The sequence below is a fragment of the Chamaea fasciata genome, unplaced genomic scaffold, assembly GCF_029207755.1.
Source record: "Chamaea fasciata isolate MVZ Bird 193981 ecotype frontalis unplaced genomic scaffold, bChaFas1.0.hap1 SCAF_13, whole genome shotgun sequence".
NCBI classification, from domain to species: domain Eukaryota; kingdom Metazoa; phylum Chordata; class Aves; order Passeriformes; family Sylviidae; genus Chamaea; species Chamaea fasciata.
Window position 1 is genome coordinate 3,082,673 of NW_027094098.1, and position 24,731 is coordinate 3,107,403.

A 24,731-nucleotide genomic window follows, 5' to 3' on the forward strand; every position below is an offset into this window, starting at 1 on the left:
TTATCATTTAGGTAACCTCCCTGTTTGAAATATTTTAAGTGGATAATAAAATAGTCACCATATCCGTGTAAATTCCCGCAACGAGGAGCCGGGATCCTCCTCCCGGCCGGCCCTGCCCCCCCGCCCGCGGCAGGCGGGCGGCTCCGCCGAGCTCCCGGGCGGCCGCAGCCCCCGGGCCGCCCCCGGCGCGGGCTCGGACCGCGGACAGCGACCTGAGCCCACGGCCGCGGGCACCGAGCCCTGCCCTGTCACCGCCAAAGCGGCGGGGAGGTCACCGCGGGCACACGGGGCTCCCGCTCGGCCCCCCCGCACCTGCCGGTGCCGCCTCACCCCCCGGTGCGGGCGGGGCGGCGCTCCGGGGATGCTGCGGCCGCCCGGGGCTCACCTCGGCGCGGGGACCGGGAGGCTGCGGGACAGCCCGCGACACGCGGGAGGCAGACCGGGGGGAGGAGCGTCGGGACAAACGCATAAAACCGGCCCCAGGTGCTCGGCGGCCCCGGCGAGCGGGCGGCGAGCGCGGAGTGACAGCTGCGGCCCCGCTGCCGGCGCGGAGCAGCGCGGGGTGCGGGCCCCCGATGCCGCCCGGCGGGCCGGGGCCAGCCCCGGGGGCGTCCCCCGGTGACACCCCCCGGAGCCCCCGCCGCGTTCCCCCGGGCCGTGCCCGCAGGAGGAGCATCGCGCCGAGCCTGCCCGCAGGCAGGTGATCCGTCTGCCGTTCCCGGTTCCCCTCCTGCCCACCTCCCTGCCTCGCTTCCCCCCCCCCCCCCCCCCCCGGCTGGACAACTCCCTCCTCTGGAGAACACGCCCAAGTAGCTGAAAAAGAGAGAAAGAGAGAGGGGAAAAAAAAAAAAAAAGAAGAAGAAGAAGAAGAAAAAAGAAAAGGGTGTGGGGGGTGGGTTGTGAAGAAGAGAGAGAGGCAATTCCCACTGACGGAGGGGACGCGGCGGGCGCTCCCCGGACGGCCCCGCGGCGGGGCCGGTACCGCGGGCGGAGCGGAGCCCCGGCGGGGCCATGCTGAGCGGCGGCGGGGGCTCGGCGCGGAGCCGCGGGCGCTGCGGGGCGCGGCGGGGGCTGCCCCGCTCGGCCGGGCGGCCGTGAGCGCCAGGGACGGAGCGGCCCCGGCCCCGAGCGCGCCGGGCATCGTTTCGCGTGTTGGTCTGAGGCACGGCAAGCAAGGAATATGAACAGGAAAACAAGGCGCTGGATCTTCCACATCTTCCTGAGCCTGGGGATTGTGTATATCAAGATCGGGTAAGTAACTTTTTTTCTTTCTTTCTTTCTTTTATAACAATCGCGCTCTCGCGCGCGCTCAGCCCAACCTGCCCAGACCTGTTACTATTTAACTCGGGAAGTCTCAAAAAAAAAAAAAAAAAAAAAAGAAAGAAAAAAAAAAGAAAGGAAAAAGTGATGATGGTGGAGATCACGATTATTTGTCAAAAGACAGGTTAAGCGTCCGCACCTCGAGGCCGCGGCGGTGGCGGTGCGCGGGGCTGCGAGGGGCCGGGCGGCGGTCCCTGCCGGGAAGGGACAGCCGGGCCATCCCCGGGCAGCCGGCCCTTCCCCGGCCCGCTGCGGGCTGTCCCGGCCGCTCCCTGCCCGGTACCTGCCCGCGCCGCCAGCGGGGACATCCCTGGGCCCGGGAGGGGCGCGGGGAGGGCGGCGGCGCTCCGGAGCCGCAGCATCCCCGGCCAGGTGCGCTGGGTGCGGGAGGAGGCGGCGCGGCCCCGGGGCAGGGAGCGTGAGCTGTCCCCCTTCCTTCCCTCCCTCCCTCTCTCCCTCCCTCACTCTCTCCTCTAACTGCTCAGCGCGATTGGGAAAACCCTCCCAGCCCGCTGCCTGTGCGTGGCCCGGGCAGGCAATGCTTTAACGCTCCAAGGAGGAAGTTTGGTCCTGTTTTGGCAGGAGCAGGAGCGCTGCTCATCTCTGCCTCGACTCGGAGAGGGGCACAGGGAGAGGGCAGCGACCGGGGGAAGGCGGGCGCTCCCCGGGGCACCTGCCGGCGCAGCTCTGCCTGCGGGACCTGCCTCCCCTCAGCCACCGCCGGTGTCTTGTCGTTGCAGGGGTTTCTCCTCTGTGGTAGCCCTGGGAGCCAGCATCATCTGTAACAAGATCCCGGGGCTCGCCCCCCGGCAGCGGGCCATCTGCCAGAGCAGGCCCGACGCGATCATTGTCATCGGGGAAGGCTCCCAGATGGGCATCAACGAGTGCCAGTTCCAGTTCCGCAACGGGCGCTGGAACTGCTCGGCCCTGGGCGAGCGCACGGTCTTCGGCAAGGAGCTCAAAGTGGGTACGTGCTCTCGGCCCCGCCGCCGGGCCGCCCCAGGGCACGGGGAACACCGGGGCTGGCACGGGGGGACACCGGGGCTGGCACGGGGGTGGCACGGGCACGGCTGCCGGGCTGGGGACGGGGCAGCTCCCGGTCCGTGCCAGCCGGGGCAGGATGGGCACTGCCATGTGTGACCTGGCCGCTGCCGCTGTCACTGCCAGCGTGCTCCTTCCCGGCAGAGCACCTGCCTGGGCTTCACTGCGTGTGTGCCAGCTCCTGCCACAGCATCCCACTGCCCCGCTCTCAGAAATCCTCCCCCAAATCCTCCCCGTTTGTGTGCACAGGGCTGCAGTCTCATGCATGTCCTTTGGGATGGGAAAAAGGTGCTTGGTTCTTGTTGAGGGCAGCGGTGAGAGCCAGAACGGTGAGCAGAGCTGGAATTGCACTTCTGGGGTGCAGGCAGCCCCACGGGGACGATACTGGCCTGGTGTTTGTGCCTGGTGGGACCCAGGCACAGCAATCAGCCTCGCTGTGAGAGATTCCCACCACGCAAAATCATTCTCCTACAGCAGCTGTGCCTCTGTGCCACAAGGAAGAGTGGGTGTGTTGTGCTTTGAGATGTCAGGGCATTCACAAACGCTGTTCCAATCAACTGACAGAAGATCCCACTCCCATTTTCCATGTTTTCAGTTATTGAGGCAGTACAAAATATATCCAAATTCTGAACTGAGGCAGCATTAATAATAACAAACATAAATACCTGAAGAAATGGGGCTGAGGTTAAAACTCTCACGCCCCCATTCTGCAAAACACAGTAGCGAAATTTACTCATTTTTTTGATTCCACTTAAGATGCAAAGACCAAGGAATGTGTCTTCCAGTCTTTTTTAGAGCCACCACTGCCAGCCAATCACTCACAGCACCGCATTCCACTTCCAGAAGGATCTGTGGTTTCCAGTCTCTTCCCCACGTAAAATGAAGTTGCAAAACTCCATCAAGTAATGCTTAGCATGGTAGAAACCATGGATGTTTCATGGGGACAGCACAGAGAGCAGTGGCCAGGAGAGCCCTGAGCAGCCGTGGGGGAACCCTGTGGATGGGCTGGGCATGGCAGTGCCATGGCAGGACCTGTCCCCATCCCTCATTCCTGGGATTCCCACGGAACACAGAGCTGCAGCCTTGCCCGTCTGCTCTGGACCCACTGAGCACACTGAGCGTGTGTTTTATCACATCAGGGCACACTGATAGCTGCCCTCCAAAACGGAGAGATTTAAGGGAAGGACAGGAAGAGAACAACACGGCTCGGTTTGAAAGCCCCGCCTTTCAACACCTTTGATAATCACAGTGGCTCAGGTAGAGAAGGTAAAAAGTCCCCTGCACAGCACTGGGAATCATCTGAAAATGGAGCATCTATTCAGATTAGCTCATTGTTTCTGTTCCTGGAGCTGAGCTCTTCCTGTCAGCGATGCAGGCAAGTGTTTGCCACTTCTGTCAGTGAAGAGTCCATTTGGGTGGCTGACAGGTTTGGGCTCATTTAGCCTAAGAGTAACATTCTCTTGAACAGAAAATGTGAGAAGGACTTTTTCTTCTCCCAGAAATTAGAAAATTGCGGAGTTGTTGTGGTCTGTTGTGTAAACATGCTCTCAGCTCCTTTCTTCCCTTTCGAAAATTGAATTATTTAGCTAGTGGGTTATATTTAGGTCCTTTTAAAGAAAGTCAATATCAAAGGAAGTAGACTTTGATCTGTCTTTGAGGTGATAACTCTTAATATGTTCTATCTATCCATTACGAGGCTAAGATGGATAGGGCAAACTCTTCCTTGGTTTCAGAACAGAGTTAAGAGTTGAATGGCATCCAAATTACAAAACTCCATAAAATTCATTTAAAGAATAACAAAACCCTCAAATTTAAACAGGTTATGTAGGTTAATTTTAGAGTAAACTTCAGTAAAAATCACAGAGGGTTGAAATCCAATGGTGGATTTTTCTTTTGCACAGACATTCCTGTGGTCTCAAGGATAAAACTACTCAGGCTCTCAAGCACCACAAAATATTTTTAATGCAACTCTTCCTGCTCAGGTGGTGTCGTTGTTCTACTGCTTCTTCCCTATCAGCAAGTATAGAAACTCCGAATATCTGACACAGCTCATCTTTCCGTGGCTCTGAGGAAAAGGCTTCTCTTGCTCCTTCCCCAGGGTCTCTGAGAGCCAGGGTGTGCTGTGGGTTACCATCCGGAGAAAGATTGTTTTGCTTTGGTTAAAAGGGATACAACCTATGTGCCATAAAGCCATAAATCAACTTGTGTGCCCACGAGCAGGAGATCAGGCCCGAGGGCCTTACCCTGAATAGGAAAGAGAGATGTGTGACATGGAGGACCACAAACCGCTGGAGGAAACGTTCCAAGGTGACAGAGCACCAGATCAACCCAGTTGATCATTAGGGGAGGATAATGTACCCTCCTTACTTTTTAAATTAGCCTTTGACATGGTGTGTTCCAAAATACCATTCCAGGAGCCCCAAACACAGCAGTCCCTTCCCTGGCCCTTAACACCTGACCGCACCTTTTGGGCAATTGCATCCTGAGTGACTGCCTGGGACTGCGGGGCACCTTTGTCTTGCAGTGAAGTCACTGAGCCACACACGAGTTCCTCCCTGTGTCTCTGTCCCTGGAGGGGCACAGCCGGGCTGCTGTGCGGAGGGGGCGACTGCAGGGTGACAGTGCTGTGGCTGTCCCGGGTGGAGCAGCCGGCAGAGGCTCCCAGCAGCCTGGGAGGATGTGCCTGAGGAACTCGGAGAGAAATGGGCTTTGTGTGTGTCAGTGCACACAGATCAGCTCCCTTAGGTACCACAGGGTCTTGTGATCTATTTCCCAAACCACGGCTTTGGTGGCACACCAAGCCATGTCTTCAAATCCAGGTTTCTTTCCTTTCACCTTTGCTGGGGTATTTTATGAATGTTATGCAAATGTACTGCAATTATTTAAATTCTCTTATTGCCACTCAGGGCGATTCTCCTCCTGGCCCTGCTGTTGTGTAGCTGAGGGATCATGGCACTCTCTTCCGTGTTTCTCTTTTCTTACCTTTAAAATGGCAACAGGGATATTAACCTTATTGAAACACTTGGAATTCTCTAGAAGGAAAGCATCAAACCATATTTCCCTGTTCTAACCTGTAGCATGTATTTTTTAAAATTCAGATGTAATCCATCTCCCAGTGAAGTGAAAGTTTATTTGTAGAGTTTATTTGTAGAGGTACAGTGAGCAACCATTTGAATTCATCCTAGAGCATATTTGTGCTCACAGGCTTGAGCATCACAGTGAGCTTCCAACCAGTGCCCAGCACTCCCTCTCCATCTCCTGGGTCCTTTTATCTGGTTTGCCCTTCCAAAGAGAGATCCTCCCCTCCTGCCACCCTTTGGATGTGTCACCGTGCCAGAAGTGCCAGGAGCACCAGGAGAAGTCCCAAAGTGCCATCAGTGCCCTCAGTTTGCTCTGCCCTGGTCATGGAGGGAGTGATGGAGGCTCAGCCCAGATCGACACAGGGACGTTTTTTCCAGACCCTTCCACAGACACCTTATTAATAATGTAGAGTGGCAGAGAGAATTTCTAAAATAACCGTGGAGATGACGCAACGCTGCAATTATGGACACACTTCAAATATATTTGCCATGGTGGTCAGCAGTTCTGTTCCTGAGGACGGCCACAATCTAAACCAAGGTTTTTAAAGCAGGACAAAACTCTCCTGCCCGTCTGTCTTCAGGTGAAATGTGTTCAAGCTTAAGGGTCTGAATGGCCAGAGATGCCTTTGATAGAGACTGAAAATCAGATTTGGGCTCTGCTGGATCCCAGGAAGAGCAGGAGCTGTGGCAAAGGCTTTCCTTTTCCTCAGGTGCCTCAGGGGCACGTTTTGCAACCTGATGAGCAGGTGGCCAGCAGTGACTGTGCTGTTGTCTCAAAGGACTGCCTTGGGACATGCCTACATTTCATGGGATCTGGAGGACAGGACTGTGTTGGCACCTTAGGGGACAATAAAGCCCATCTCCTTTTGCCACAAGCGAGCAGCACTGGCACTGTTAAACGGGAAAGTGAAGTGGTACAAACTGTTTGAGTGCACTTCCACAGAGGGGCACGGCAGAGTGGAGACTCCTTGGGACAGATCTGAGAGAAGAGAGGCACAAGAGCCCTTCAGAGGCTGCAAGGACCCTGTGGGGGGCAGGATGGATGGAGTCCCGAGGCGTGAGTGCTGGTCTGCAAGGAGCATTACAGCAAAATGTTTCAGCCAGGTCTTCATCCTGGCCTTACTAAAATGCAGCAGTTCTTTGCTCTCTTCTACCCTGGAAAATGCTTCAGTACAGTCACATTGATACTTCAACCACCTGACATTACTGTTGGGAATAAGGAAAGCTGAAATCAAAAGAAGAATCCCCATGGGCAGGCTGGTCCCAAAGCTGATGAGCGCAGCAGTGCAGCCCAGTCCCTCTGCACACATGGAGCCACGAGAGCCTGCTGGCTTTCCTTTACCCAACTGCACTCTTGGCTCTACACTGGACTGAATTTAGCAGTGATTTGTTTTCCAGGTATCAAAATCAACTTTTCTTCTATGGCTTCAAACCATGTAAGGGAAGAAGGGACATTCCCACTCCTGCCTATTGAAACAAATGGCAGCTGTCCTACAAGGCAAACCCTTCCCCAGCCTGTTCAGTAGCTGTCAGGAAGAGCTCTCCTGCTGCTATGGAAAAGAGAAGAAACTCTAGGACATTCTCCTCTCTGGCTGGACAAATTTAACAGAAAAATTAGCAGGAAAATGATGAATAAATCTTCACATTGACACTGTGTTAGAGACAAAGGCTTTTGAAAACACCTCAGCACAGGTGTGCTGAAGAACAGATTTAATCTTCAATCATTTCAGGGAGCATTCTTATTTTAAACACTGCTGTAGTCTCTCGTGTCAGGTTTTAAAGTCAGATTGAAGTCTTTGAATACCAGACCAAGTGAACAACTTGGTGGAATCCCAGGATCTCCTGAACAGGAAGGGACCCTCAGGGGTCACTGGGTCCAGCCCTGCACAGACACCCCAACAATCCCACCCTGGGCTCACCTGAGAGCAGTGCTCAAATGCTCCTGGAGCTCTGGCAGGAAAATCCTGGCTGGTTTTATATTGCATGGAAGATTACCTGCACAGGGCTGCGAGAAACTGAGCTCCGAGTGCTGCTGCTCTATTTGGTTTGGTCAATATTTAGAGGAAAGGTTGATAAATACTGTTTTCTGAACCACTGCTGTTATGAGCCCCCCAAGATGCACAGGGAAAGAGTGTCATTAGCAGGAGTCTTGCTATCTAGCCAAGTGAGGTAAGAGTCTGAATTTCTGTGCTAGGTTTCCAGCCCTTCCAACCAGTTTTTGCTGTCAAGTGTCTTGCAGAACAGTTATTTGCAGGCAAAACAGAGGCCAGGCTGAAATATGGCCTGATCATCCAAAGCTGCTTTATGCCAAAAAGTCAATCTTTCTCAGCAGGGACTGTCACTACAAGATAAAACATTGCCCCAAGGTCACTGCAGTTGGAATTCCCATCACAAGGTTTTCATACTTGCCTTCAGATGTGTCTTGTGAGTACTTGTTCCAGAGAAGCAGGAAGATTGCAGCTGATTGGGAAGGTGGGAGATCTCCTGTGGCAGGGCTCCCCAGCAGGGCTGGGCCGTGGGGCTCACAGCCCCCTGCAAAGGGGAGACTTCCTTGAACTCCAAAATAATGGCTCTGATTTTTGCAGTGCACGTGCCTTGAGTAGTAAGTTTATAAATTTAAAGGGAGTGTTTTCAGAAATGATCTCTTCAGCTGGAGTGCTTCCTCTGCAAGAGTTTCATGTGTCAATGAAAGGAACTTCAGCTCGTGAAAGTGGGCAGGGACTAAACCCCCAGAGTCTTGAATGCCTCTTGAAGCCACTCTGTACTTTATTTATTTGTACTAACCTTTGTAAAGCCACAGTGCTCTTTCATGGGGAACCATCCTTTTAATTTCAACTGAATACAATATTTTAAGGCACCAACCCCCCAAACTTTGAACAGAAGGGGATGAAAAAATTAGGAAGAGAATACTTCAATTTTTTTTTAAGCTACCATTCTTATTAATCACTCATGCTAGGTTAAAGAGAGATGAAAATAAAAAAACCCTGCTGGACCATACCTAGTCTACCAAAGAAGGAGGAGGCAAAGCCCAAAGCAGGCAGGGGATGGGTTCTGCTCTGCATTTTTCCAGGCTGTGAGTTATGGCCTCTATGGAGAGATGAGGAGTAATGTTTGCTGTGGCACATAATTGGCAAGGTACTCTGTGTTTTCCATCTTTATATTTTCCCAATCATATTTCAGCTCATGTCACTGCAGATAACTCCCTCTCTGACCCTTTGGCTTTAAACTGCAGAAAATACAACCCATGTTTTCCAGTGAGATAAACAGAAATTTGTCTCTCTTTTATTTCACAGCTTAGTCAATTTATGAGGGGGACTGATAGGGCGGGACAGGCTGTTTAGAAATACCCTTAGATCCCAAACTACTGAGCACCTTCTGACTTCCTGCAAGTAAATCCACTCTGCATTTTGCAGGCTTAGGCTTTGTTTCCCAAGCAACATCAAGGTATTGCACTTCTTTTAAAAAATAAGTTCCCAATTCTAATCTGCGTGAATGAAGTTTTTACAAAGTTTTCAAACTTAAAGATTAAACTTAAACCCAGATGAAGTTAGCTAAATTAAAACCAGAAGGCAGACCAGTCTGTGCAGCTGGTGGACAGGCTGATCAGCCCATAGCCAGTCTAGCAAACATCCATATCCAAAAGCAGAGTTATGCAGTGAGGGTTTGCAGAATTAGGGCTCCAAGGTGTGCATGGGCTGTGTATAATTGTGCTCAGTGTTAGGAGAGCAGCTGCCCTGGTAATACCCAGATAATACCTGTGTCTGCACCCACCTGTGACCCTCAGTGCTTCCCCTGGTGACATCTGGCACCCCAGGGTGGTGGCTGACTGTGCAGAGCTCAGAGACAGAGGGACAGACAGCCTGGCAAGGTGCCCTGCCCAGTACAGGGTCTGCAGATAGGACTCCAGAGCTCTGGGGGGGATCTGCATGAGCAGATGGAGCTGCAGAAATTTTGGAAGCCATCAGTGCCAAGCTCTGTGCCATCAGAGCAAATGGATCTGCAATGTGCTGCACGCCCAGAAAAGCCCGGAAAAAGCAGGAGGATATTTCTGTCCAACCCTTGGAGAGGAGCCCCCGTGGTCACACAGCACTGAGGCACTCAGTGAGGCTGGGGAGAGCCCCAGGTGAGGTCAGGAGCAGAGCCATGGCTGGAACTCACCAGCTCATGGGCTTTGGAATGGCCAGAGCAACCTCTGACCGCTGCCAGGTCCTTCTCTGGAGGTTCCAGTGCTTGGAGTCCAGCTCTGGAGTGTTTGCCATGCTCTGTCTGAGATAAGGAGAAGAATGTGTGATTTGGGAGCTGAAAGGAGGGCTTGTAATTCTTGTGCACATCCAGGGCAGGTTGGACGGGGCTTGGAGGACCCTGGGGTGCTGGAAACGTCCCTGCCCGAGGCAGGGGTGGAATGAGAGGAGCTTTGAGGTCTCTTCCAACCCAAACCATTTGGGATTCCATGATTCTGTGACAGGTGGCTCTCCACCATTGTCTGACTTCTGCAGCAGCAGCTGCCTGGCCCTACCTGGGTAAAGCCACGTTTCCCCCTGAGACCCACCAGGAATTTCAGCTCTCTGCTGAAATCCAAAGGAGAGGAGTAGAATTTCTACTTGGAAGTGGCAGGAGCAGCCCCGTGCTCAGGTTACCCTGTCTGGGCACAAACCCCTGGGACCTCAAGCACTGTCACAGAAGAAACTCAGGCTGCTCTGAGCCTCCCTCCCATGCTGGCATTTCTGTGAGCCAGGCCAGGGTAATGAGACTTTAAAAAGTCAATCATTTATGAGAAACAGGAACAGTTGGATGCAGACGTGACAAACCCACATCACTTTATCACCACGGCACAAGTGCCAAGGCACTTCCTACCTGGGTCAATTCTTCTAGGCACTTGCTTTGTTTACCTTGTAATCTCCAAGATTCAGCTTTTTAAAAGCTGTTCGGATTTTCTCCCAAATAAGACAAACTTATAAAATAATTTATGTAATGTAATTTATGATCAAGCTTGACACTGGCTTCTGACTCTGCTTGTACTAACTAATTTTATATTTCCTACATTGCATTTTTCTCCCCTCTAAAAAGCAAAAGAGCTGCTCAGCCTCTACAATGCTGAGTGTGTCAGATTAAAGTGATCTCCCAGTGAATTTTGTTCTAGATCTTGAAAATAACTTGTGCTGAACAAAAGTAATCAAAATCGAACGGAAACAAGAGCCACATGTAAATTCAACTCAAAAATTTTTCTTTGACAATGTCCCATTTGCTGCTTTGTGGAACAGAAACCTGGTGTGATGCATGGCTGCCCTCTGAGAGATCAAGTGGGACATCCTATTGTACAGTGTTTATCCATGCCTTTTTCACAGTGTTGCGCTTAAAATAGTCAGGGTGTTGATGAGTGTAAACTGAAGGAGGAGCTCCACTCCAAATACCCCTAAAGCCTGGGATTTGTCTTGCACGTTCAGATTCTTATAAAAAGCCAAAAGTTCTAGAAAGCTTCATCTGCAACTTCCACAGGCAAGAAGAATAGTTTTGTGGGGGGTTTTTTTTTTGTTTGCTTGTTTTTTGGTTTTTTTGGGTTTTTTTTTAGTAAGGAGAAACAAGGAATCCTTTGAGAAAGTCTGATAATTGACTGTAAATTCCTTCATAAATGCAGCACGTAGCAGCATTAGGGAATACTGCCTTTGCTAACAGAGGGCACGAAGTTGACTATTAACAGATTGTGATAATGTCATCTTGTTTTCCATTCTACTTCCTCGACATAAGGAAGTGAACATTTATCATTAAAAGCGACAAGCAGAGAAATCCAGATCATATTACACCAAAGGGATGCAGCCAAGGCTGAAGTGCTGGAAGCTTTCTTTCCCAAGTGGTGATTTCTCTGTGAAATGCAGTGAACAGCAGAAATGGGTTTGTTTCATGGGTAACAAACTCCTGCCAGCAGCTGAGGTCTGCCAGGACGTGGCTGACGGGCACTGGGAGGAGGGAAGCCGATCTTCCCATCTGCACTCCCCTAATTAAGAGCCTGATTCCGATCCTCTTGAGCAAGGGTGCATTGGGTCATTGGAAAAATAAGAGTAGGGCAAGTTCTTGGTTTGGGAGATCCAAAAATTTTGAAGGGCTGTTTGATACTGTGCAACCTCTGCACACCTCCTCAGGCTGTGAAGGGCCCTCTCTCAGCTGAACTGGCCCCAAAAGTCTCACAGATCCCGTAGGGTCCATGTATGGGAAATACACACCAGGATGCAACAAAACGTCCAGAAGAGAAATTAAATCTTAGCTTTAAAGTGAGAACTCTCCCCCAGGAAATGGAAACCTGTCATTATGGCCTTATTGCACAAAGTAATTGGCCCAACCTCTGTCTCACAGCCCTCTGGTGAGGCTGTTACTTCACCTGGCTCTGGTCACGGTGCCTACAACAGGTCAGGAGTTTTTCTTCATTTTATGGGAAATGTTGAAATTAAACCCAAGGCTTATTTCATTGAGCCAGCACAGATGTCAGTGTTGAAAACTTTTTGACACCTACAGTGTGAAAAAAAATGTCCTAGCTGAGTTAAACTGTTTTCAGAACTGGAGTCCAACAGAAGCGGACGTCCTGTAAAAATACCGTTTAGTGTGGGACTGATTTTTTAAATAAAATCCCATTTCTGAGTTGAAATTTTAAAAAGTTGAATAGGGGTGTTTTAGCAATTTAACCCCCAAGCCCACCTAATTAGGGTTTTTTGTTTTCTTTTTTTTTTTTTTTTTTGAGCTCAGGCATTTGCCACTCCACTCTTTTGCTACAAGTTTAGTTTGCCTCCTGCTGATAGCACCTCTATATATAGGAAATATAGAGATGAAGCTGCCTTGATGCCTTGGAGTGGCCACCTAGAACAGGGGCTAGGTAAGGTTAAGAGAATAAAGTGGGTATTTATTAGAGGCCTTCAATTGGTGCAACTTGGGCAGTCAGAACCTCTCAGAGGCTACACCCAAGGTGTACACCCCAAGGTGGATGATGGTAATGAGTTTTTCAGATAATTATAACTTTGGTTCATTTACATATCAGGGGTTAATCCTCCAATTACAGCTTCAGGTAATGAAGTCATTGACCCCCAGTTCGCTCCTCCCCAATCCATTTCTGTTTATACTTTTTGGGGTGTGAGGCAGTGTGGTGTCCCTGAGTTTTAGGTCCAGAGGAACTGTTCTGTCTGACCAACGTGTGAAGACAGTTAACTAACATTCTATATGGAGTTTAGACTTATGCAATACAGGATGTGAAGCATATAAAAGCTAAAATCCTAAGGCATCACCCTGAACAACACTTCATCTCCCCCTGCCTCATGCTTTAGAGACGAGCACCCACCAGACCAACGCTCCGAGGGGCGTGGCCCCGTTTGTGGTTGTCTTGGTTTAGATAGACAGGTATCTGCCAGAGAAGATTGGAGTCTCCCTTGGAATGTAAGCCCCTCCCTCCCCCTTTCCAAATTATAAATTTGCAATTAAAAGGCTGTCAGGCAAAGATTTTGGGAATAGGTATAGCAGTTCTTTACTAGGGATATAAAAATACAGATGTTGTAGTACAGAAGAAGAGGCAAGCAAGCAAACAAACCATAAATCCTAGAAAACCCTGACAGAGTCAGAAATACAACCTGACAACCTGTTGGTCAGGGTGCTGGAAGCAGTCCAAAGTAAGCCCTTCTGAGTGGCAGATGTGGTTCTGTTAGAGTAGAGGTGGTCCTGTCGAAAAAGGGTCCAGTAATGGTGAGATGGGTCCAGTCTTCCTCCAGGAATCCGGCGGAAAACTGGATGCCTGGTGACACTTGTGGCTCTTTTTATCTAGGTGAGGATGGTTTGGCTCCTCCTCCCTGGGTAAAGCATCTTCCAATAGTACAATGTAATGTGTCATCTCATTGGTGAGCTTTAATGGTCCATTAGCAGAAGATATTCCCATGGGGGTAGTGGAACAATGAACAGAGATAAGCAACACTGCTCCATCTGATAAGCGACACTGCACCATTTGAGCAACACTGCTCCACTCGGTTTCAATAGATGGAATAGAATAACATTTTTTTTCGGTTACAAAACCCAAGACAGTGGTGCAGATCTCCAGCATTTCCAAGAGCAGGAACTGCCTGTTCCCCTCCCAGCAGTGCCCGTGGTGTCCCCATGGCGCTCAGGGCCCGTTCTGCCTTGCAGGGAGCAGGGAGGCCGCCTTCACCTACGCCATCATCGCGGCCGGCGTGGCGCACGCCATCACCGCGGCCTGCACGCAGGGCAACCTCAGCGACTGCGGCTGCGACAAGGAGAAGCAGGGCCAGTACCACAAGGAGGAGGGCTGGAAATGGGGCGGCTGCTCCGCCGACATCCGCTACGGCATCGGCTTCGCCAAGGTCTTCGTGGACGCCCGCGAGATCAAGCAGAATGCCAGGACGCTCATGAACCTGCACAACAACGAGGCCGGGCGCAAGGTGGGTGCCCCCGCTGTCCCCCCGTGTTTAGCGTTTGGTGCGTCTTTACTGAGGATTATAGAAGCTGGGTAGTTGTAAAAGCCCTTTATTGTATAGCTAAAATGGGCGTTGTGAAGGTAAAATTGTTACAGTTTGTGTCAGTATGCAGAAAGCCTTTTAGCATAAAGTCTTTATGGCTCAGGCAGGAACAGTAGCATCTTATTAGTAGTAGTAGCGGTAGTAGCAGAGACAGCCCTCATAATCTGTGAGTGTTCTAGCAGTCTCAAAGCAGAGTATTTTATTCTATTTTTAGCCAATCAGGTACAAACACGAGTCTACTATTGCCTTGTTCGACCTGTCCTAACCTAAGATTGATGTACGAAAGTAGTTGTAAAATCCTACATGAATTCTGCATATATAACTTTATCTTGTTCTATCTAGCAAGGCTACATTGTTTTCATTTGGTGTAGAACTTAGTTAATTTTGTAAAAGGTGAGTCTACTGAACTTTAAACTAGGTTTTAGGGTCTTTCCCTACTAACTAATTCAGTCTCTTATTCACTTAAGGCACTTAAAATATTCTCTATTTATTTAAAACTAAACGTGCATTTCTACCTCACGTCTGCATGGATTTATGTATGTTAGTTTCTCTGAAAGTTTTAATTCAGACCTTACATTTCTGACCACCCCTGGGCCTGGATAGATGTAGCCCAGAGGAATTTGTATCCTGACAGCCGTGTCCATCCCGGGGCTGGGGTAGGGTTTGGTGCCCTGCAGAGCAGGAGAACCACGGGGCTGCCGTGCTGACACCATTCACAGTAGACAAGTAGGCACCTCTGCAGGTTGTTGGACCATCTGCTCGTCAAACATTTGTCTAAATGTTACTCTTTGGGGCTGTGAAAAGGAGAAAAAAAAATCAAACAGACGTTTTATCTGGGAAGTCAAACGGTACTTCTGGTAAAAGCTGCCTGCTACCGCGTGGGAGAGCGGGAGCCTCGTCAGGTTCAGACATGAACGTCTCACTCAGCTGAAAAGGGATCATTTTCAGCCCCACTGTTCAAACCTCTCTTTGTGTGAGAGACACCCCTGCGAGGAGGAAAAGGCTTCAGCAGCCAGGTTGAGTCCCTGTACTCTGTGGTGACACTGTGACACAGATTTGGGTTCAGCACAGCCGCATTCCCACCCATCCCATCCTTTGGGACTGAGAGCAGCCCTGGGGAAGGCAGGACCCCAGCAGCTCCCACAGAGGTTTCCTGGGGATCCAGGCACTGATCCAGGCTGGGTTTGCTGCCTCAGCCGTATTTGTGATCTCCAGCTGGGGCAGGCACAGCACCCAGGCTGGTCTGAGCTGTGCTCCCCAGGTCAGGCATTCCCAGGCAGTCCCAGCGGGGCTGTGGCTCCAGTTGCAGCAGCTGGAATAGCCGGGGGTGTCTGGGTGCCCCCCCACAGCCCAGCTGGGCTCTCCCTGCAGGAGCTGTGCTGGTCCCATCTCCTAGGCATGGCAATCTCTGCTCCCTCAGCTCTCCTTTTACCTCCTCCTGTGCAAGTGTCCAGATTCCAGCATCATGTGAGTGTGACTTAGAGGCAAATGGGAGAAGGAAGTTGGGAGCAGCAGTTAATTTGTGGATGCTATTTTTGCTGTGGTAATTACCTGCGGGCTCTGAGACATCTCCAGTTATGCTGGAGCCAGGCAGATTGTATAGAAGAAAAGCCATTTCCACCCCAAACGAAAGCCTAACCCTTCTTTAATTTAATGCCACTGTAGGAGTTTTATAGGTGGAATTCTGGGGTTTACTCTGTGTAGTATGAGCTTGTGTCTGGCTCTGTGGTGTGAAAACTTCAACACTGGCAAAATGAACCCTGAATTCCAAGAAAAACTCGAGGATTGAGCATTAATATTTGCTAAAGGAATGATCTGAGATCTTTATTACTTACCTTCTGGTAGCACAAAGGCACATCCTGGGAAGCTTGGTGAAACACCAACGCCCACAGCCTGCTCTGCTGCACAAGCACAGACCCAGTGAAACAAAAAACAGCACAGGAGTTTCACCTTTGTGGCAAAGCTACTTCCTTGAAAGGTCTGCTTGTGTTTGATGGGTGCTGGCAGTAAAAGATTCCCAGGAAATGACACACCAGCCTACACCAGACTGCAAACATGGCTGGGACTGCCCTACTGGCCAGATTTTTTTCTCCAAAGCAAAGCTCAAAAATACAGGCAAATAGAAAAGCTGCATTTTTTTGCCTCGGTTATGCCCCAGGTATGGACCTTGGGAAGAGGAGGGCCATTGGGGCTGGAAGTGGCTGTGGGAAGGTGGCTCCAGGAGCCTCGCCAGCCTCCCCGTGAGGCTCCTCGTGTTTCTCACCTTTCTGTGCACAATTTGCTGTCCTGAAATCTCGTGCCTGGAAGGTTCAGCATTGTAATTTGGGAGAGCAGCGGTTTGTGCTATCTCTGGCCATCTGCCATTTCTCCAGCAGGCTCAGGAACTGCTCTGATCTGGAGATAGCTCTGCTCCTCTTCCTGCATCCCTCACAGAGCAAAATTACCCATCTTTGTTCCAACACATCTCTGCTTGAAATCTTCAGGGCAGAGGAAGAGGAACAGGACTGAGGAGAGGCTTGTTGCTCCACTGCCCTGTAGAGAATGAATAAATGATGTTTTTGCTAGGGAGATTTCTTTCAGGCTTTGCTCCTGTGTGAAAGATCACAGTATTTAAAGACAATTGGCAAGGGAGGCCATTACAGGTATTTGGCATGCCAGGACTCTCACAACCTGCCTGTTCCACAACAAAGACAGCCTTGTTGTGAGGTGGAACTCTCCATTTTGGAGCAGTATGGATCTTATCAGCCTCCACACAATCCATTCATGGTGCCTTTCCTCTGGGCTACAAATTCTTGTCTTGTTTCACTGGCCCATGGCTAGGTTTTGATGATATTTATACACTCAGGAGACAGACTGGCACCTACCAGGCTTCCAAAAATAAATCAATTCTTATTGATTTCTTACCACCACCTGTAGGCACTGCTGTGCTGTTCAAAAGTCAGTCCTCTCTACTTCTTTGGTCTTGCAATGTGAAACTGTGCTGTGGCCGCTTACCTGGTGCTCACCTGTGGCAAGGTCCTTCTTCAAGGTGGCACCTGCTGCAGGTGGTTCAGGATGCACTCTAGGGAGCACAGACCTACCGATATTGAGTTGTCTTCCTGAGAATCACTGAAAAAATCATCCATTCCATCTCGGTGGGTGAGAATGGTCAGCTGGGCTCACTGGGAACCCTGGGCATAGAAGGGACTGCAGGGTATGAACCAACAGAGATCCACCAGGAAAAGCCTGGTCCAGGATTTGTGGAGACCTCAGTTCAAGGCTTTCCAGCCTCTCACAGTCCTGTTTTACCCAGGCAATATCTCTGTGCTCCCTGGGGTGCCAGCAGCAGCCTCTGAACATCCTGAACACACAGCTCTGTCAGAGCAGGGTTACATCCAGGGTTATCCAGGGAGTGGGCACAGCCCCAGGGCTGCCAGAGCTCCAGGAGCCTCAGGACAACTCTCCCAGGGATGCCCAGGGTGGGATTGTTGGGGTGTCTGTGCAGGGCCAGGGGCTGGACTGGGTCATCCCTGGACATCCCTTCCAGCTCAGGATATTCTGTGATTCTACAATCTGTCAGCTCTTGCTGGAAATGAGACAGCTGAGGGTGTCAGAGGTGGAGGATTTCAAAGGTCAGAGGTGGAGAACATCCCTGTTCCTTTGCAGGGCAGCTCAGGTGGTGCAGTGCCTGCAGACCCCTGAAGCATGGGCAGGAGCAGCCCTGGAGCAGCCTGGGGGACACGAGCCATGCCCACCTTGCTGCTCCCCACCACAAACACAGCCGGGGTGCCCTGCAGCCAGCTCAGCTCTCCTCACACTGAGGGACAGGGCTCTCGCTGTTTCTGTCTGTCTGGGGGACAATCCAGCAGCACTCACTGGTGTAGCAGCAGTTCCTGGGGCTGCTGGAAGGGCAGGGGCAGAGTTCTGAGCAGGGGTCACAAACACCCCACCAAGGCAGCCCTGAGCAGCCCCAGAGCCTCAGCTCATTTGTCAAACCTCCTGGATAGCAGCGACTCCTGACCTTCAGAAGCACAGTTTAGGGTGTCTTTCCTCTTTGAATTAGTGTTTCCTGAAGTGCTGATTCACTGCAGGAAGGAGCAAGCAGCACAGTGAGAATTCCTAACAGCTGGGTCAGAAAAGGGAGATAAAGCTTCAATTAATTTAAAGGCATAATCCTTATTTGCCCTGCAAACTTCCATGTCAGGGGGTATAATTGCAAGACTGAATTGTCTGTTAGCAAATTTGTCTTCTCAAATATGAAGTTGATTAAATTACTGTAAGTAACACAATAATGGATGTCTGAGAGATATTTATGCTCCAGGAAATAAAAATGTTATTCTCCAAGTTATCCTGCTAAAAAATGGTGAAACAGATACTGAAAGGCTCTACACATTCTGGCTGTAAACATTTCATTCTGACAGCATGGCAAGGTACATGACCAGACTGCTCTCTCCTCTCTTTTTCCCTGTGACATTGAAATTCCACGAATGGCATCTTGCATCAGCGTTACATCATATTAAGTATAATGCAATATTATGAGTCATTGTTATAAATCATGGGCACAGGCTACATTAGAAGGCTTTTGCCTTCAAGAGCACATCAAGGTGGATTTTTGTTCAGCATTTCTCTTTGGAGGCATGTGTAGGTGCCCTAACTTTGCGTTGTCTCTCCATCCTCTGAATCAGGAGTAGTTCAGATTTTCCCTCCAGCCCCGAGGCTCCCAGGGGTTGACTCCTGACAGAGCTCCTGCACACAGCAAGCAAGGCTGTGAGCACCCAGGAGGTGTTCCTGGAATGGATCCTGCAGGGATCACCAAAGACTGAGGTGTTTAGTGTTTTATCCTGTAAAATCCTGCAGCGATGCTGAAGTGACACAGTGCACTGGGAAAGCACAGAGCTCAGGGGTTCTCCCCAGCTGTCCTGGAAAGCCACACTTGGGGGTCTCTTCACTTGCTGCTTCTCTGACCTCAGGGGGACATTGCTGCCATGAGACTTCCTGAACATCTTCCTCTTCTTGCCTGGTGTGCAGTCACCACTACCTTTTCCCCTAAAGAGATAGAAATAATACCTTTTTTCCTTAACTATCCTTTCACCTGCGCACCAGCAGCAGCACAGAACACAAACTCCTGCGGATGAACCACTTAAAAAGCTGTGAGCCTCATGTTCGAAAAGAGACAGAGCTGATAAAGGAGGCTGCCAAGCAACATAACATTCCTATTTTTCTGAATATAGGCTTGAAATTCTGGAGCTTTAATCGTTCTGCCTGCAATGGAGGAATATTGGAGTACCAGCAGCACAGCCACCTTCCCTGCAGTTCACGATTTAGCAGTGCCTTTGCAATTGCACTTCACATTTTCCAATCTTTTTGTTGTTTTGTCGCTGTGGTGGGGTTTTTTGGTTTGGTTTGGTTTTTAATTTGGTTTGGTTTTTCTGGCACAGAAATGTTCCTCTTTTTCCTTTTCAGAAATTCCTGTTCTTAGTGTTAGGGGTGCTCCTCAAACACTCAGCTGAATGGTGCTCCTTGCTGATGGTGGCAGTGCCAATCCTGCCAGACCCCAGTGTCACTGTCAGAGCTGTGGCAGGAGAGCTGGGCAGATCCTGACCTGCAGCCTGGCAGTGGCACCCCTGTGCTGGAGACAGCCATGCCCGAAGCATCCTGCAAACCATCCTCAGCCAGGACAGCACACAGCACTCAGCACTTCCACTCGCAGAGCAGCAGTATTAATACATGAAAAATTGGCTAAAACTGCTAAAACATCACAAAGCTGGGGAATCTGGTGCTAGGTGCAGCAGAAATGCCAATGTAGGGTGTCCTAGGAGCTCTCCTGGTACAATACCTTGCCTAGATTAAAACCAGGCAGACAGAGAATATTTAGGAGAAGGTTTCCACACGGGGCTTGTGCCTCACTGTGAGCAGACAGAATCTGGAAAATGATCTTCAGGCAAATCTCTGATGTGGCTGTAGAGGCAAAGAGGAATGTCCACCAAAGCCCTGGACCCAGTTCCATTTATCCAAGGTACACCCAGTGCTGAGTCCCTGTCTTCCCTCCAAGCACTCCAGCCCCAGGGCCTGGCACCCAGCTGGACTTCAGTGCAAGGAGGAAAGGAGCCCTCAATGCCACAAAGCCTGTCCTGGCAGCTCCATCACCCCACTGCTGGGCCAGCAGGATTCCCAGAAAGGCCAAGCACTGAGTTTGGAGGAAATCCAGTTCACTGAATGGGAAAGCTCCCATTGAGGCTGGTGGGACTACAGGGCACAGCTGAGTGCTTCCAAAATCCCACATAACTCCGTCCCAAGGCTCTGCTGGGCAGCCTCCTAGGTGTGAAAAGAAACACACAACCCTTGCGCCCTTACAGCATTTTGTTTGTGCTTGAAAGGATCAAAGCACTATTTATGGCTTTCCTACTTTTTAGATAATAGTCTTAAAGCAAGTCCGAGCTTGACAGACAAGCTCTGCATCTCCTCAGCAGCCCAGAGGGAAGATAAAGGAAGCATTAATGTTGGTCTGAATTATGAGAGGGAATTGGACTGCACAAGAACTGTAATCCACAAGAATGAGTTTTCATTCCACTTGTCCTCCACTTTCAGCTAATCAGAAATGGTGATACATGGTCCTACTCGTATTTTGGCTTTCAGCTCCCTCCTATATCTCGTGTGGTTGAAAACTGAATTCCTGATTTACGCTGGAGATTAGAGAATGATAAATGCCATCGCTCGCCTGCAGTCGCAGTTTTAGAGGATTCTGGCATTATGAGCAAAACCTGCATTTCATGTGTGTGATTCCTGGAGCTGACAGTCTGTCATGCTGCTGACAGAGAGAGCTGGGACTGAGGGCCAGGCTCTCTTCATAAATAACCAAGATCTCAAATTCCAAATTTAATATCGAGCACCTTTTATAATGGCAATAATCAGATGCTTGCTTTGATGATTAATTTGCTCTGCAAAGCCACGGGCTGGGTCACAGGTTTCTGGACAATTTCTGATTTAATCTGCCCTTTCTCTTTGGACAGTTAGCAACACTTCCCATAGGAACACACTTGTCATTCAGGGCTCAGAGGGGAATATCAGCTAGACAAAAATAGGTGCTGTATAGATTATTCACTTCTTCCAGGGTTTTCAGCACCTTTGGAGACTTGGTAGAGTCTTTGGTGTCTCTCCTGTTGCAGAAGAAAAGAAATGTTACTGATTTGAAGCCAATGCAGCTTTCACAGAGCACAATCACCCCACAGCAGATTCCTGCTGTGTTTGGGGGTTGTAAAACTTATCCTGGTCATGGAACAAAAAAACTGAGGGGTTGGAGCAAGATGAGCTTCAAGGTCTCTTCCAGCCATTCTGTGACTCTATAAAAAGTTGCAAGAAAAAACCCAGCACTTGTTAACTTTAACTGTGACCTATGAGTTTGGATGTCCTGCCTTGCATTCTTTTTATTAACCTGTGCTCCTTGGTGTTTTGTTGAGAAATTTAATCAGAATCCAAGATTTCTGAGCTTCAGAGCTAAATTTCGGCCTAAGCTTTTTAAAAATTTTCAGAAATAGCTGTTGAGAACTGCTCTCTGTTTCTTCCAGTTGCCATTTGTCACACTGCAGATTTAGCTTTCCAAACCCAGGACTGATTTCCTTGCCTGTTATTGGGATCTTCCATATCCACACTTCAGCAAAACTCAAAGAAGATTGGTTTTGTCCAAGTCAGCAGGAAACAATGGTTAGGCCAGTTCACTGAGAGCACTTCCAATGCAGAAGGAGATTATACATGAAGTGTACACCAAATTCTGGTGGAGATCTCCCACCTGCAGCCTCATTCATTGCATCTCTGCCAAATTAAACCTTAGCCTTGGACCTGGGGCTGGATTTCTCCTCCATGCTGTGCCAACAGGGGCAGAAACTGGAATGGCCTGCAGTTCTAGCCCAGACCTCCTGAGCCTGAGCTGAAAGTATCTCCAGGAACGTTTCCAGGAGCCTCAGAGATGAGTCAGGAACATGAACTCAGTTACCTGAGCTATGCCTGTAACTCAACAGAGGTTTTAGTAAAACTGAAAGTTAAACCAAAGTTTGGTTCAAACCTTGTCATTGACATGTGGTGGCAGAAAACTCTGAGCTCAAGAAGCCCTGAATGCTCACCAAGAGAAATAATTGCTGGCATGTGCTGTACAAAGGGAACAGACTTTTGCTTTAATGGAAAGAGTTCCCAGGTATTTTGAAGTAAACAATTAAAAAATCAATGAACAAAGAAGAACCTTTTAGTCCAAGGACACAGACAAGGCCTGTTGATACTGGAAGGATGCAGAACTGAGCTGCGGAAGGACAGAAAGATTTCAGGGAACTGCAGGGAGGATGCTTGGCTCTCATGTCCAGTTAGTGGCAGAAGGCACTGGGATTAATTTGAATTCATTAATTAATGCTTGATATTGAAACCAGCCCCAGCCTTGCGGTGCTTAAATGAGCTGCACCTAAAGATGTCCCTGGGCCAAGCAGGAGCCTCTGCCACAGCCCAGGTCGTGTATCACATACAAGCAGAGCTCATGCCTTGTTCTAGACCAAAGGAGTTGATGAAGAAGTTGAGTTAGGAAACTCTGTTTTTATAAAGGCAATACTGCAAAACTGATGGAGAACTACTTTGATATTGCCTAAAAAGGTCGATAGAAAGGAAAAACATCCCTTTCGACTAAAACTACTGTCTTGGAGAATGAAAATTTACAGACATTTTGCAGCATGATTAATAATGTCCTGTGTATTATCACCTGCTGGGGAGCCTAGGGTTAACTCTCACAGTTTGGTGTGCACCCAAAGGAACCTGAAACTAACTGTGTGTGGCTCTTGGCTGGAGATGTTTGGAAGCAATATGGAGTGATAATATTTTGCAGCTCATGCTCCTGCCAGTGCCTGGCTTTGTCAGTTTAGCACAAGAGGTGTTTCCTGATTACTTGTCTGGAAGCAGCGAGGCTCTCTTGGTTTCCATCACTCTTCGGAAACTTTTCTCTCGACAGCTTCAGCATTTGTCAAAGCGCTCTACCTGGTGGCTCCCAGTTCTTCATACACAATCCTTTACTGCCTGCACCACTTCGCTGGAGAGCTTCCCCTGCACTGGGGAAGGTGGATTTCAGTGGGAATGAGTCAGGCCTTGGTCATTCTTCTCCCCGTGCATCCGCTGTGATGAGGACAAATTCCAGTTGTGTCATTTCTTGTTTTCCCTGCATCTTGTTTATGTGCAGGATGACTCAGGCTCCATGACAAACCCAAAGTGAGGGGCAGCAGTGACGTCCTTGTCTGAATAACCCCGAGGGTTTAACTCATTGTGTTCCCAGAGGAGCATAATTAAATTGAGTTCCTCTTACCTGGGAGTGCTTCCTGTTTCTTCAGAAATATCCTGCTGAAACATAACCTGCAAGCACAATTATCTTCTTAATGACATCTTTGTTCAGAAGCCCAGAGAATGGGTGAAGATCGCTGTCCCAGGATCAAAACTTAAAGCAGACACTGGATGTAGGATGCTGGAGGATTGTATTGACTTTGAAGGGGTCAAGGTCACGGACATTGCTCAGTTTAGCTTTCATTGACTTCACTGTTCCGCTCCATGCATTGACTGCAGGGATGAGCTTGAAGCAGGGACTAAGGAAAATGATGCTTTTAACAAAGGACATCCATGACATTTTTAATATGTATCAAAATAGCACACAGATCACAATTTTAGAGAGTCCTGCTTGCAAGTATCAGTATTTTAGAGTGATTTTTAAGTGGTGACCAGAATGCAAGGAAGTAGATCCGACCTAAGAAGAAATGTTATGTGGGGAGCGTGTCAAAAGGCAGAAAAATTGCTGCCTCGTTTTCTTTCTAAACTCAGTGTCTTAGTGTCAGTGAGCACCATGCTGTTTCTTCATTTCCAAAACTCCTCCATCATCATCTTTTATTCCCTTCTGGCATGAACCTTCCATCCAGTATCTTTTTGGAAAGGAAGATACGCCCTGTGGAAAACTTATGCAGTGATAGGAAGGAAAGCTAGATAACATAACCAACAACTCTATCTGTAATTCTGTGCCACCACCCCCATTGCCGGGCTATTTCAGCTTCATCCTACAAAGTGCCCAGGTAGGCCAGACAACAAGACTGTTCAGTATTTCACAAGATAAAATCCATCATGTCCACAGTGTCAGTTTTGCTTGGACAGCAGCAATAACCATCCTAGATAAATTTTCCCTTAATCTCACAATCCCATTTCAGTAAGGGGCTAGGATATCACTTTTTCACTTAATTATAGAATATAGAATCACATGTGGAATGTCTTTAAGACAATTCAGCCATATTCTAACAATAACAAGTGAAAGTACATTAAAAGAAACCAGATTTTTTTTCAGAAACAGTTTTTTCCAAGTTCCTTTTTATGACAGATCTTCAAACTTCCTACAGGATGACACTTATTTGGCACTGCATTGATCCAGAGTAATCTAGGTGATAATGTGTCTCACAAAAGTTATTTTTCAAAAACAAGTAGTTAATCAAATCCATTGACAGTTAGCTATGTTTTCAAATTATTTCCATTTTTTTTTTCTGTTAGAATATTTGCCCTGCTTTTTAAATAGAAAACCCCTGAGAACCAAAGGGCAAGTGGTGCTGAAGGCAGCTGTACCCAGGAGCCAGAACAGCAGTGCCCCCTCAGCAAACCTTACATAAATTTATATAGCTTTATATATAGATATAATGTATATGTATAAAATTTTTAATATATTATACCTTATATAAAATAGAATATATAACATATGTAATATATAATATAATACATGTAATACATATTATGAATTATTAAAATATGTATT

The 24,731-nt window shown here is 48.9% G+C and overlaps 1 protein-coding gene across 1 annotated transcript in view; it reads left to right on the top strand.

Annotated features, from left to right (window-relative positions):
* Nucleotides 1-290: 290 nt before the first annotated feature.
* WNT7A (Wnt family member 7A) overlaps nt 291-24,731 on the top strand; it is a 33,473-nt gene continuing 9,032 nt past the window's right edge. The window contains exons 1-3 of the mRNA XM_066195282.1: nt 291-1,251; nt 2,061-2,287; nt 13,596-13,867. Coding sequence (XP_066051379.1) covers nt 1,181-1,251; nt 2,061-2,287; nt 13,596-13,867 — 570 coding nt within the window. The 5' untranslated portion in view covers nt 291-1,180. The remainder of the gene's footprint in view (nt 1,252-2,060; nt 2,288-13,595; nt 13,868-24,731) is intronic.